Source organism: Ceratotherium simum, chromosome 3, assembly GCF_057802395.1.
Source record: "Ceratotherium simum simum isolate JZ-2026a chromosome 3, ASM5780239v1, whole genome shotgun sequence".
NCBI classification, from domain to species: Eukaryota; Metazoa; Chordata; class Mammalia; order Perissodactyla; family Rhinocerotidae; genus Ceratotherium; species Ceratotherium simum.
The window spans coordinates 59365774-59379304 of record NC_141902.1 but is presented as its reverse complement, the minus strand read 5'-3'; the positions used below and the strand labels follow the sequence as shown (position 1 = coordinate 59379304).

Genomic DNA, 13531 nt, shown 5'->3' with positions numbered 1-13531 from the left:
GTTTATAGCAGCCATATTCATAATTGCCAAAAGTTGGAAACAATCAAGATGTCCTTCAGTAAACTGTGGTACATCTAGACAGTGGAATATTGTTCTTTACTAAAAAGAAATGAGCTATCAAGCCATGAACAGACATGGAGGAATCTTAAATGCATATCACTAAATAAAAGAAGCCAATCTGAAAAAGCTACACTGTATGATTTCAACTATATGACGTTCTGGAAAGCAAAACTACGGAGACAATAAAAAGATTAGTTGTTGCCAGGAGTCAGGGAAGAGGGAGGGATAAAAAGGCAGAGCACAGATTTTTAGAGCAGTGAAACTATTCTGTATGATACTACAGTGGTGGATACATGTTATTATATATTTGTCAAAACCTATGGAATGTACAGCACCAAGAGTGAACCCTAAGGTAAACTATGGACTTTGGGTGATAATGATGTATCAATGTAGGTTCATGGATTGTAACAAATGTATCACTTTGGTGCCAGATGTTGATAGTGGGGAAGGCTGTGTGTGTGTGTGTGTGTGTGTGTGTGTGTGTCTGTGTGCGTGTACAGAGTATATGGGAACTCTATACTTTCCACTCCATTTTGCTGTGAACCTAAAATTGCTCTAAAAATAAAGTTTATTAATTAAAAAAAACTCCTGCTCTTTTAGAGATACATACTGAAATATTTATGGACAAAATGTTATGCTATCTGGGATCGGCATCAAGATAACATGTTGGGGGCAAGTGGGTAGGGGAATAAATGAAACAAGATTGAGAACTGAGTTGACAGGAGAAGCTGAGTGAAGGGCACATGGGGCTTTATTATGCTATTTCCCCTATCTTTGTTTATGTTTGAAAATTTCCAATAATAAAATTTTTTTAAGAAGAGAAGGGTCACATCTACGATTTCTTTGGACTTCCACTTTGGTGAAAATAGCAGAATGGGGTTAGGTGATGGGGAAAAGGGGATAGCCTGGAGCTTGGAAGTATTATTTGGGAGTGGACGAGAGGAAGCAAGAAGGAAGACACAGGGCAAAGAACAGCACAAGAGAGTGAGAAGGGAGGGAAGAACAGAAAAGGGATGTGAGCTCACTGCTTCCCCCCTTTCCCCTTTTCTTCACTTTGTTTACTCCCTACTCTTCATCTCTGTAGATGAAAAATCATCTTGGGAACTTAACAATGAAGATTCCCAGGTACCAACCCATGAAATTCCAATTCAGTCAGCATGGCCTAAGGAATCTAGATTTTCAACACATGCCCTAGAATTGGAACATCTGAACTTCCCTCTGAGCCCCAGTACCTGACCCCCGTGAGTGGCTTAGTATTTCTGTCACTAACCTTTATTCTGCCAGACTAGAGACCTAACCACTCAGCTTTTCAAAGCCTCTGTGATAGCGGTCCACGGTTTCAAAGCAGGTAAAAATAAAGGGGATAATAGGTTATGCAAAGGAAGTTGTTTAGTGATTTCCTCTAACGTGTATGTGGAAACATAGAATGCTGAGGGTCTCTTGAGTGGGAAAAAGAAATTCATTAGCCAGCTATAACCTGAATCTCCTTTAAGACCTTCTAACTCTTGGTGCTGATGTTCTCCGATTTTACATTCACTGAGCAACCGTCTGATTTTTAATGGGATTCTACTAAGAATGAACAAAAACAAAAGCACTTACCAGTTACCCTAAGTGATGTAGTCCTCTTGGTAGTTCTATCTTTTATCCTCAATTTTAATAAATTGCCCTTTTGCTCCCCCAGTTTCCTGAAAGCCTGTATTCAGAAGAAGTAGGTCACCAAGATCTGATCACCCATCAGCAAACTAATAAACTTAAGCTTTAGGACTGGGTAAGGTGAAAAATCAGTCCATGGAGCTGAGCTGGAACTACCAGGGGAACAGTGACCCTACGGCTGAGTCACCACCAATTAGGGGTAGCTAGACAACTCCCGGGCCCACACATTCTTGGCCACATCCCTCCCCCTAGGGGAAGAACGAGAAATTATGACTAAGCGATCAAGATGCAGCCTTACTTACCTAGATCCCAGTGCCTGCTCAAGCATAACAAGGTCTTGAGATGGTGAGACTAGCCCAGCTGAAGAAAGAAGTTCTGAAGAAAACGGGCAGTCTGCAGGCCCCTGGGCCCTGACGCTGGCAGGGACATTCCCAGGGGCTGACCTGCCTTCCTCTGCCGCCTCCCATGTAAGGAGACAGGAAAGAACCACAAGCAACCGGAGCCTGCGCCGTCCCACAGAACAAGCTGTGAAAAGTCAGACAGGCTCCTTGACCCACCCCTACCTCACCCCGTCCCAACTCAAAGAAGAAGAGGCAAAGGCCTCCAGGCCTTTCTGTTGCCACTTGTAACCCATGTGGTAGAACACGGTTCTTTGAACCACAATTACCCAGGGCCTTGTGGCATCCATTCCAGTCTACCTCTAGCTGGCATTTCCCGGCTCCCTACATGGTGAGAAAGTCACTTCTTGCCCCCTCAAGGACCTCGCTGAGGCACAGGCCGCTGCGTGGATAGCAGGTGGCCAGAGCTGAGACAGGCGAGGGCCCACGACGCCTCCCAGGAAAGCCCGAGTGCCAACCCTCAGCAGGGAGTGCACCTTGGCCAGGGTGGGAGAACTAACTGCACCTTCCCTCAGAGGACGGCTGGTGGGATCGAGTGAGCATCCGGACTGAGGAGACCCCGAGGACAAGTCCTGACGTGCAAATTGGCTCAGGTCCGCTAAGAAAAATACACAGCGTCCTTGGTATGAGCACTCCTCAGGCAGGAATTATAGTTTCAAAAGCGTATGAAGAGGATTCTGTCAGCTGGTTCAGAGGCTATGAGCGAGCGGTCTGAAGGGTGGCGAGGAAGAGGGCAATTATCAGCGAGGGTTGGGCCGGGGCACCAACGGGCGCAGGCGAGCGAGGAGACAGAAGTGTGAGGGCTCCCGGAGTCACCCGCACGCGGCGGAGGCGGGCAGGGGGCCAGAGGGAAATGGGGGAAGAGCCCGAGTATGGAGAGGGAAGGAAGGGGCGAAGGGGCGGACACCGCCGGGGCTCAGCGAAGTTGGGAACTTGTGTGGAGAGGGACGTCGCGGATACAGACAGCACTGTGGAGAGGAGCTGAGAAAGGCGCGCCCTCTAGCGTCCCCGCCGAGCCAGAGCCCCGCCCCCGCCCCGCGCGCAGTCCCGGCGCCGGCTGCCCTGGTTTCGCGCGGCCCTGTAGTTCCGGCCGTGGCGCGCGGCCGGAAAGTTTATGTGGACGGACTGTGCCAGCGATGGGCGCGGGGTGAGTGGAGAAAGCCCGGGGCTCTCGACTGCATTCCGTTGCTTGTTGGAGCTGCAGGAGAAGGGGTCAGGGGTGTGGAACAACGCACGGCCAGTGCCCGGCCTTCCCGCCGCCCCGGCGGTCGCCCCGCGCCGTCTCCGCGGCGCCAGTTCCGGAGCCCCGCTCCCGGCCTCGTCTCGCTCTGGGGCTCCGGGTCTCCGGCTCTGCGTAAACACCGGGATTCGGCCCCCCGCCTAGGCCTCCCCGCCCCTTCTTCACATAAGAGACTGCCAGATCTCAGTTTTTTTTGACTGATTTTAAGGTAAAAATGCACCCCCAGTTGCAATCCAAATGCCGGAGTTCTGTATTTCCAGGCTGGCGGTTTAGAGCTGAAGTTGTATCTGTGACCTCGCGGGGACTCAGGAGGGCAGGGGAAGTCAGGCTGACAGGGGAGCCTGAGGGTGGGTGAGGACCCTAACGTGAGTGGGCGGGCCCCGAGACGTTCGAGTGGAGTCACGCTTTGAGAGCCAAACTGCTGAGAATCGGTTCTTTATGAATGAGCTAATTGTCGCCTTCAGGGAAGAATTGTAAATGTGTGCTGTTGGAGACTTGGCATTAAGGCCAAATCAGGTGGCCAGGGTGTAGTCTCAGGAGTAGATTGTTCTTGAGAAAGAGGACCCCTAGTTGTCTTAAGCACAGTATTTCAACAGTACGTGTGGGAAAGGTGTGGGGGACTTGAGAAATAGATCGTGTTCTCACAAAATTGCTGGACTGTAATGGGCAGGGATTTTTTTTTTTTTTTTAGGCCCAGACTGCTTGAGTGAACCATCCTTCAGGAATATTCAGTTCTCTCTCTCTTCTCTGCTTACAACCGGAGTACTAAATTGGTTTCCCATGACTTTGCCACTGTTAAGGAGGCGTGTTTGGGGGTGGACACAAATGCATCAGTCAGGAGAAAGAGCCAGCTCTAGAGGTGTCTGCAGAGAAGGCAAGACTGCCAGCTGTGGTCACCTATTCCAGTGTTAGAGGAGATTTCATGGGCCAGAAGTGCTTTCTTATGCCTGACCTCAGTCTATGTATCCTATTTCCCATTCTTCTAAGAGGTGGGGGCAGTACTGCTCAGGATCCCCAACTCTCAATAACATGAAGTCCTCTCTTCGTGAATGGGCCTACCATGGGAGCTGGAGAAACTTGACATGTGGGCAGAGGCCTGAGTCCCTGGTATCTCTGCTTGAATGAGGAGGAGAGGAGGAAATGTGTTTCTGGTGTCCAGAGTTAAAATTCATCATGTATTTTGCCAAATAATTAATGTTATATCTGGTGATTAGGGGTAGTTCATCATCAAATATTTTGTCAAGCATGTACTGTGTGCTAGTTACTTTGATAGGTTCTGAGGAGACGTTGGTGAGCAAAATCTGACATGGTCTCTGCCCTTCGTGAGTTTATGGTCCAATGAAGTGTAGTTGAACCAATATTGTACAGGACCTCACTTTTTGAACAACACGCTGAGACTCAGAAGGAAAATAAAAAAGACTGAGTAGATGAAATAGGTGATACACCAAAGTTCATGCATTTGATACTGCAAGAAACACACAGGCTCTCAGTGCCTGTTAACTTTGACTTTGGACACAGTTTTAACAAGCTTGATTACCTGGCTTTCCAGCTGGGAGTAGCCAAAAAGCAACACGTTAGAAAGAGGGAGGATGATTACAGAGGGTTACTGAGAAAAGTGGAATGCAAGCTGATGGTCTAAAAATTAATTTTAAAGATGAGGCATCAAAACAGAGCACAACAGCCTGGATCCCTTGAATACAAAGCATTGTTTCTGTGTGTATTCTGTACGATACTTGTTCTATGGGACCTTAACAGTAATTATGTGGGGAAGGGTTAAATGGGAAATACAAGGTTAGCAAATTAAGCTGGATTTTTTGCTATAGAACTTCTCAGCATCTTTAATCCGTCCTGAACTCATTTTTCTTGGAGCATCCCTCCAGGACAGTGTTCTGCAGCACACACTTGAGGAAGTGCTGGTATAAAGTAAAACATCAGGGTAGCAATGAGCTGGGCAGTATTGGTGTTATAGAGCGGTGATGCCAACTCATCATAAAAGAGCGAATTATGTTTAGCTCACCATGTTTAATGAGGCAGAAAAGAGGAATACACATTTTAATTTCTTCTATCAAAATGGTTAAACATTTTGGAATTCTAAGGAGTCTGGAAAAGTAATTTATATCTCTGTTTAATCTTTACTGATGTTGGATTACATGAGGCATTACTGTATTTGAAATGTATCTCAGGCCATTATGTGATAAAAAGGCTTTTCATACTTGACTTGAGTCCCCAACACCTGTTTATAACATCGTTCCCAAGAACCAATATGGTCTTAGTTCCCAAGAGCCTGTTTACAAATGGAATTTTAGAATATCACACATTTGCAGTTGGACACTGTACTAAAATGAGCAGTCTAGCCACTAAGTGTTTTTGAAGGAAGTTCTAGAAAAGAAATTGGTGAACATTAAATTTCTAAGCTGTTTAAGTCCATCCAGAGTCTTCCCTAATTCTACAAATGCAATATGATTTTTATGAAGTCGTAATCAGTGTATACGTACAATCCTGTGACCTGCTTTTCTCAGTTACTAATACATTATATGAATATTTCTGCTATCTACATATGTGTCATTTATTTATAGCTATATGATATTTCATATGTCAATAGACTATAGTTTGCTAATAATAGAGTAGCAGCAAGCTGTGTCCCCATGAGCAGATCTGTATATCTGTGAACTTGGATCTTTATTTTTGAGCACAAAAATGTTTTCTTCATCCTAATTCTCAATCCATAATTTTAAAGAACTCTTTGTTTTCTCCATTTCTTATACATTTTGACTTTTATACACAATTTCATGACACAATGCCGGCTGTTATGCATATTCTTTCATTTTGTTCTTTTCCTTCGCAGTTAGAGCGCTGTTGCCTGATTTATGTACAACGAGTACTACTGAGGCTAGCAGTTTATTGCTTTTGACATGCTTAATGATTTCCAGCTTTGTCTAATTTGGATTATGACTTTACAGCCCTTTTATTTATTTATTTATTTTTAGTTTAATATTTTTTTATTGTTGTAACATTGGTTTATAACATTGTATAAATTTCAGGTGTACATCATTATACTTCTATTTCTGCATAGATTACATCATGTTCACCACCCAAATACTAATTACAGTCCATCACCACACACATGTACCTAATCATCCCTTTCGCCCTCCTCCCTCCCCCTTTCCCCTCTGGTAACCACCAGTCCAATCTCTGACTCTATGTGTTGGTTTGTTGTTGTTTTTATCTTCTACTTATGAGTGAGGTCATACGGTATTTGACCTTCTTCCTCTGGCTTATTTTGCCTAGGATAATACCCTCAATGTCCATCCATGTTGTCATAAATGGCTGGATTTCATTGTTTCTTATGGCTGAGTAGTATTCCATTGTGTATATATACCACATCTTTATCCATTCGTCCCTTGCTGGGCACTGAGGTTGTTTCCAAGTCTTGATTGTGAATAATGCTGCAGTGAACACAGGGGTGCATGTATCTTTACGCATTCGTGTTTTCATGTTCTTTGGGTAAATACCCAGCAGTGGAATATCTGGATCTTATGGTAGTCCTATCCTTAATTTTTTGAGGAATCTCCATACTGTAGCCCTTTTATTTTTGTATTTTGCATTAATTTTAACCAAAAAAAAAAAAAGTCACTAAGCAACAAGATAATTAACAAACACTTGCACAAATACTGCTGTATTGATTAAGATAGTGATGGTGCCCAAAAAGAATGGTTGATTGTCAAAAGCACCACCATATAACAGCTAGAAATGTTCTTTAGTAAATTAGGTGTTGGAGAGATGATATAGGAGTGTTTGTTATATTAAGTTGTATAAAATTTGAAAGTATGCAAGTCAAAGCTACCTGAATTTAATTTTTTTAAATAAAAATACGTAAGGTGGTCCTTGATTTATGGCCACTTAAGGGGTGATTCTAGGAGTGGTCCTCACAGTGAACTAAGCTACTTGCTTCCCTCCCACTGGATTCTCTGCAAATTTGCTCTCACCTCAACTTAAATGGGGTTTGCCTTCACTCATTTCTGGAAAGTTTGGTTAAAATTATGGTGAAAAAAATACTTTTTTCTCTCTATGACATGTAAGACCTAATTAATATATATTTACTTTCTACAGCATTTCTCTATTTATAGCTATCTGTCTGCATTCTGATTGGGAACATTGGGATCATTTTCATCATGCCAACAGTGGTGGTAATGGACGTATCCCTTTCCATGACCCGACCTGTGTCTGTCGAGGGGTCCGAGGAATATCAGCGCAAGCACCTAGCAGCCCATGGTTTGACGATGCTGTTTGAGCACATGGCCACAAATTACAAGCTTGAGTTTACAGCTCTGGTGGTTTTTTCATCACTCTGGGAGCTGATGGTTCCCTTTACAAGAGATTATAACACCCTACAGGTACAAAAAGGAATGAGTTATTGTGTATACGGGACCCAAATTTATAGAGAGGAAAACAGTGTTATAATATTGCACTGAATATTTAGAACTTGGGTATTATTTAATGATGTCTATGGGTATAATATCTGAGTATAACTATAAAACAAGGATTCACAACCAGTAGGCCTTATGCCTTTGATAGAGCTATAAGTTAGAGCTGTGAGTTGTTGCCTTATTTTCTTCTCTTGATTTTCTGGAATTCTGTCTGGAAAGGGGAGCATGTCAGGATGTACTACCCCATTCCCTAAAGTTCAGGGTCTTTAAGTTCGACGCTTTACTCTTCTACTTGCCTATAAAACTTGAGATGAAAAATAGCTGTTCCTTATAAAAACCCTTATTCTAGAGTAATTCAAAATTATATTTCCTCTCCAACAAATAGCCTTCGATTTACAGATGCCAAGAAATTATTATTTATAAACCTCAATTGATAGGTGTTATTTTCCGAAGATGTTGTCTGTGATATACCAGAAAATTTACTTTCTGATGACATCTAAATCATTAGCATTTCCAACAGTGCCTAGCACAGTGCCTTGCCCATAGTGAGCAGTCGGTAAGTGTCTGTGGAATTAAACTGAATAGTTTAATAATTGCTATGCAGTTTAGAAATCCAGGATCAATGTAGTTTGATGTTTTTTAAATATAAGTAATAAAAATTTTTTAAAATCTTTCCTTTTATTATCTCACATTTTTTTGAGTGACTCAGAAGCTTTTTTTAAAATTGCGCTGGATTTCTTAAAAGTGAGGAAACTAAGGATTTTGGATGGTTAGCAGTTCTGAAATTTAGAGAATTGCTATATAAGTAGTACAGAGTAATGGTTAAAATCAGGAGTCCTGGAGTCAGACTGACTGGGTCCAAATCCAGACTCTGCCAACTCTAGGCACAAGACCTGGGAAAGTTACCTAATCATTCTGTACCTCAGTTTCCTCATTTTAAAAATAGGTCAATAATCTATACCTTATAGGGTATTGTGATGATTTAATGCATGTAAAATGCCTAGAATGGTATTTAGGATATAGGTAATACTCAATGAATTTTGTCATTATTTTTGTGATGTGTTTAAAAGTTCTTCATTTTAATTATTTCCTTCAAGGTCCACTCATAAAGATATGAACTTGGTGGACTGTTCACTCTCACCTGATAAGAGGACGGAATAAAGGGAAGCTTTTTAAATTATCTTTTATAGTTGAGGAAGTCTGTTTTACCATTTTTCTTAAGAACCTATGCTTTTGGGCTCTCAGAAACAAATGTCCCCTGTGTAACATTCATACTTTGAACAATTTATGTTGTTTTCTAATAATAAATTAAAACAGTAAAGAATAATGAACAATTTTATCTTTTATTCAATCAGGAAGCACTAAGTAATATGGATGATTATGATAAAACCTGCTTGGAGTCTGCATTAGTTGGTGTTTGCAACATAGTTCAGCAGGAATGGGGTGGTGCAATTCCTTGCCAGGTAATGATCATTCTTTTTCATTGCCCTAAGTTAAAAAACATTACCACTGAGATGCTTTGATTTTCTTCAGTCTCTGACACAGCATACATTGTAATTTCCACAAACTACATTATACATTATTGGTATCTTTTTAAAAGAAGGCACTAAATCAACACTAATATGCTCAGAAAGCAGTACAATTATACCTTAAGGAAAGCATCCTCTTAATAAATTGATTTACTGCAAACTAATGTTGTTTGTATAAAGCACAGAGGGCTCACAGTGGAATTTTAGAACTAACACTCCCTGGAAGGGGTGATTATAATTTTGAGTGATAGAATTGTTGTTAGTTCAATATAGTCTATCTTCATTATCTCAATGTAGCATTTATTGAGCAAACTTGTAACCGTCTCAACTATCTGAGTTGTCTAAAAAGTGAGGCGTACGAATGTCATAAAATCTGTTTCCCTTTGCTGAGAGTCCACAGTAGGTCCATATTAGTATCAAATCAGAGCAGAGTAGTAGCAGAAAAAGAGAATTGAAAGTTTGCTATAAACAGGTACTTTGAGAAGTGATAGCATATTTTAAAGGAGAAAACAGAAAAATCGCTAAAGGGAAAATGGTAATAGTCTACAATAGGAGTCAGCAAACTTTTTCTGTGTTTTAGGCTTTGCACGTGTCTGTGGCAACTCCTCAACTCTGCTGTCATAGCACGAAAGCAGCTATAGATAATAAGGAAATAAATGGGCGTGGCTGTGTTCCAATAAAACTTTATTTACAAAGGCAGGCGGTGAGCCATAGTTTGCCAGCCCCTTGTGTATGATTTTTTATTATAGGGTCAAACAGAATTCCTCAGTAGTGTCAGTGGCATCACTGGTATTGATTTTTTAATTGAAAATAAGATTGCTGTTGCCTAGGGGTGAGGGAAGGGTAGGGGTTGACTCAAATGAAGCACAAGGGAATATGGGAAGTGATGAAACTGGTCTTTATCCTGATTGTAGGAGTGGTTACATCACTGAATGCAGTTGTCAGAACTCAGAACTGTATACTAAAAAGGATGAATTTTATTGCATGTAAATTTTATCTCAATAAACCCAACTTTTTTTTAAGTTGTTTTTTCTTACTATAAAACCACCTTGTTTTATAGAGTATGAACTCATGGGTTAATGAAGAGCCTGAGCTACTACTAAGAGGTTAAATCAAATCACTTTAGTGGACATTTGCTAAAAAAGCCAGTAAATGCCTTTTGATCAGTTTCTTTTCAGAAATAAAAATGTTTGGCACCTTACTTCATAACATTATTTATTTGGTAAATCCATACATACAGAATATCTAATTTCCTACCAACATACTGAATTAATGAAGTTTTGTTGTCAATATCTTTTGAACTGGAAGCTAGCAGATAGCATAGTTTCATTTGCTACTTCTTCAGTGGTTTTAGAGAAAAAACTCAGAAAATGTGTAAGAGCCAGACCTTGTACACCATGCAGACTTCTGCCTTTTACTGTTTTTTCTTCCTTTGCAAAAGGAAGAATCTGCATTTGAGAAGTACTGTACCCCAGGGGCAAGGAGCTGGGCCTGAATCCACTTGGACTTGCTTGATGAATTTTGGGGTGAACCAGGTCCAAAACACTGTACTAGAGGTGGAAGTTATTAGAGATTGTTTTTATAATCAGTTACTATCAAATGGATTTATTTTAATGTAGAATTTTTTTTTGACTAATCTTTTCAACAGCTGGACTATGTTTTCATTATCTGAGTAAAGTCTGTCTCATTTTGACATTACATGAAATGTTTCATTGTCACACAGCATCTGAAAAAGTTAGTGGCAAAAGTAAATCATTATATAGCAATTGTTGGTACCCAGAGGAAGAAATCGCCTTGTAGTCAATTGACTGTCTTTCCAAAAGATGACATCTCTCCAGGGAACCTCTATTAAGCATTCTTGGGCTTTAGAAGTAAGTGCCAATCTTGGTACTTCACATGGTGCCACCACCTAATACTGCCTTAATGGCCTGTTACTATCAAGTTACTAGGCTAGGCTAGGGAGAGCGAAAATAATCCACCCCTAGAATGCTTGGAAAGTCCACCCCCCACAGCATTGCTTTGAAGCAATGAGGAAAAGGAAAATGATTTGTAACTACTGTCTAATGTTGGTATATTTTGAAAGCTTTTTCAAATTACAGGGTTGATTAAGAATGCATTTTAAAGATCTTGTACATATCTGGTCAAACGGCTTTTATAAATACGTTTTAACAGCAGTGGTTGGGGCCGGCCCAGTGGCGCAAGAGGTTAAAATAAATAAATAAAATATTTATTTTATTAAATAAATTAAAATAAATAAAATATTATTTATTAAAATAAAAAATAAATAAAAGCAGTGGTCGTTTTAGTTGACCGGGGGTAGAGTTGTCATCTTTGAAAATAAAGTGTCAAGGTGCAGACTTCTGTGCTGGTAGTTCCTAGGGACACATGTAAAATAGATCCTCGTGCCATTTTTAAGTGGGATAATTTGATGTTTCAAGGCACTGTGCTCAAGTTTTCCAAGTCGGTAGGACATACTTTTTTTTTTTGTGAGGAAGATCAGCCCTGAGCTAACATCCATGCCAATCCTTCTCTTTTTGCTGAGGAAGACTGGCCCTGGGCTAACATCTGTGCCCATCTTCCTCCACTTTATATGGGACGCCGCCACAACATGGCCTGACAAGTGGTGCATCAGTGTGCGCCTGGGATGCGAACTTGGGCTGCCAGCAGCGGAGTGGGCGCACTTAACTGCTATACCACGGGGCCAGCCCCCTCATGCCATTTTTGACATCAGTGCCTTAGGTGCCAACACCTTGTCTAAGAGATAGGGTTCTAGTTTTAATACAATTACATAAGAATTGGTTATGAATGTTTTTGTTCTTTTTTTAAGTGTTCATATGTAGGTACTTTTTTTTTAGGTTTAATTAGATAAAATAGAGTAAATGCATAGATCTTAAGTACACAGCTCACTGAGTTTTGACAAATGCATTCATCTATGTAACCACTACTCCAATTAAGATATAGGTTTCCGTTACCCCAGTTTCTTCATGCCCCTTTCTAGTCAATATCCTCACACACCCCTCAGTCCCCATTTGATTTATCTTAGCTTTGTTTTACCTGTTCCAGAACTTCATATAAATAGAATCATACAGTGTGTACTCTTTTGTGTCTGTCATCTTTCACTTGACAAAATGTTTTTGAGATTTATTCACATTGTTGCTGTGTCCCTGCAGAGGCAGGCTTTTGATTATAAATGCAATTAGGCAGAAGTGAAAAATTGCTAAATGAGACTGCTTTAAATGTTATTTCATGTACAAACCTCCTCTCACTTTTTGCAAACAGGTTGTTCTGGTGACGGATGGCTGTCTTGGCATTGGCAGAGGGTCCCTGCGGCATTCCCTAGCTACTCACAGTCAACGAAGTGAGAGCAACCGGTTTCCACTACCTTTCCCTTTCCCGTCTAAGTTATACATCATGTGCATGGCAAATTTGGAGGAGGTAATGCTTTTTGCTAAGTTCTTTGTCATTTGATTAGATACATTTTAGCACTCAGTTTATTTTTCATTATATTCCGTTAATGTTATATTGCATATACTATGGCATTGCACTCTGTTGGTTTCAGCTCAGGCTGGTCACTAACTATATTTGAAAAGACCCTGGGTCTCAGATACTCTTTGAAAGTTCAGAGTGTTGCCCCATTTCAGGGAATATAGCTGGAGTTGTTATCCATCCTGCTTCCCACAAAGACTCTTCAGATGCTGAAGAGTTGAATGTTCTTTTTGGTATTAGGTATTTCCCTCATTTAGGAATTCTTTTTTTTTAATTAAAAAAAATTTTTTTAATTGATATCATAATAGTTTATAACATTGTGAGATTCCAGATGTACATTATTATTTGTCAGTCATTATATAAAAGCTCCCCTGCCCCCCTTGTGCCCACCCCCAACTCCCTTCCCCCTGGTAACCACCAAACTGTTCTCTCTGTCCATGTGTTAGTTTATATTCCGCATATGAGAGAGCTCATACAGTGTTTGTCTTTCTCTGTCTGCCTTATTTCACTTAACATAATACCCTCCAGGTCCATCCATGTTGTTGCAAATGGGACAATTTTGTCTTTTTTTTATGGCTGAGTAGTATTCCATTGTATATATATACCACATCTTTATCCAGTCATCTGTTGATGGACACTTGGGTTGCTTTCACGTCTTGGCTATAGTGAATAATGCTGCAATGAACATAGGGGTGCATAAGCCTCTTTGGATTGTTGATTTCAAGTTCTTTGGATAAA

The 13531-nt window shown here is 40.9% G+C and overlaps 2 protein-coding genes across 5 annotated transcripts in view; one reads left to right on the top strand and one right to left on the bottom strand.

Moving 5' to 3' along the window:
- SLC24A1 (solute carrier family 24 member 1) overlaps window positions 1–2226 on the bottom strand; it is a 39217-nt gene extending 36991 nt beyond the window's left edge. For all 3 annotated transcript variants that reach the window (XM_087428550.1, XM_087428548.1, XM_087428549.1), the window contains exon 1: window positions 2016–2226. The gene's annotated coding sequence lies outside the window, so the exon portion shown is untranslated. The remainder of the gene's footprint in view (window positions 1–2015) is intronic.
- Window positions 2227–3187: 961 nt separating this feature from the next.
- INTS14 (integrator complex subunit 14) overlaps window positions 3188–13531 on the top strand; it is a 32901-nt gene continuing 22557 nt past the window's right edge. The window contains exons 1-4 of one of the 2 annotated variants that reach the window (XM_004421710.2): window positions 3188–3258; window positions 7462–7745; window positions 9134–9241; window positions 12587–12742. In XM_004421710.2, the coding sequence (XP_004421767.1) occupies window positions 7524–7745; window positions 9134–9241; window positions 12587–12742 (486 nt within the window). In that variant the 5' untranslated portion in view covers window positions 3188–3258; window positions 7462–7523. Of the gene's footprint in view, window positions 3560–7461; window positions 7746–9133; window positions 9242–12586; window positions 12743–13531 lie in introns of both variants that reach the window. The other variant, XM_087428541.1, reaches the window with a different exon arrangement.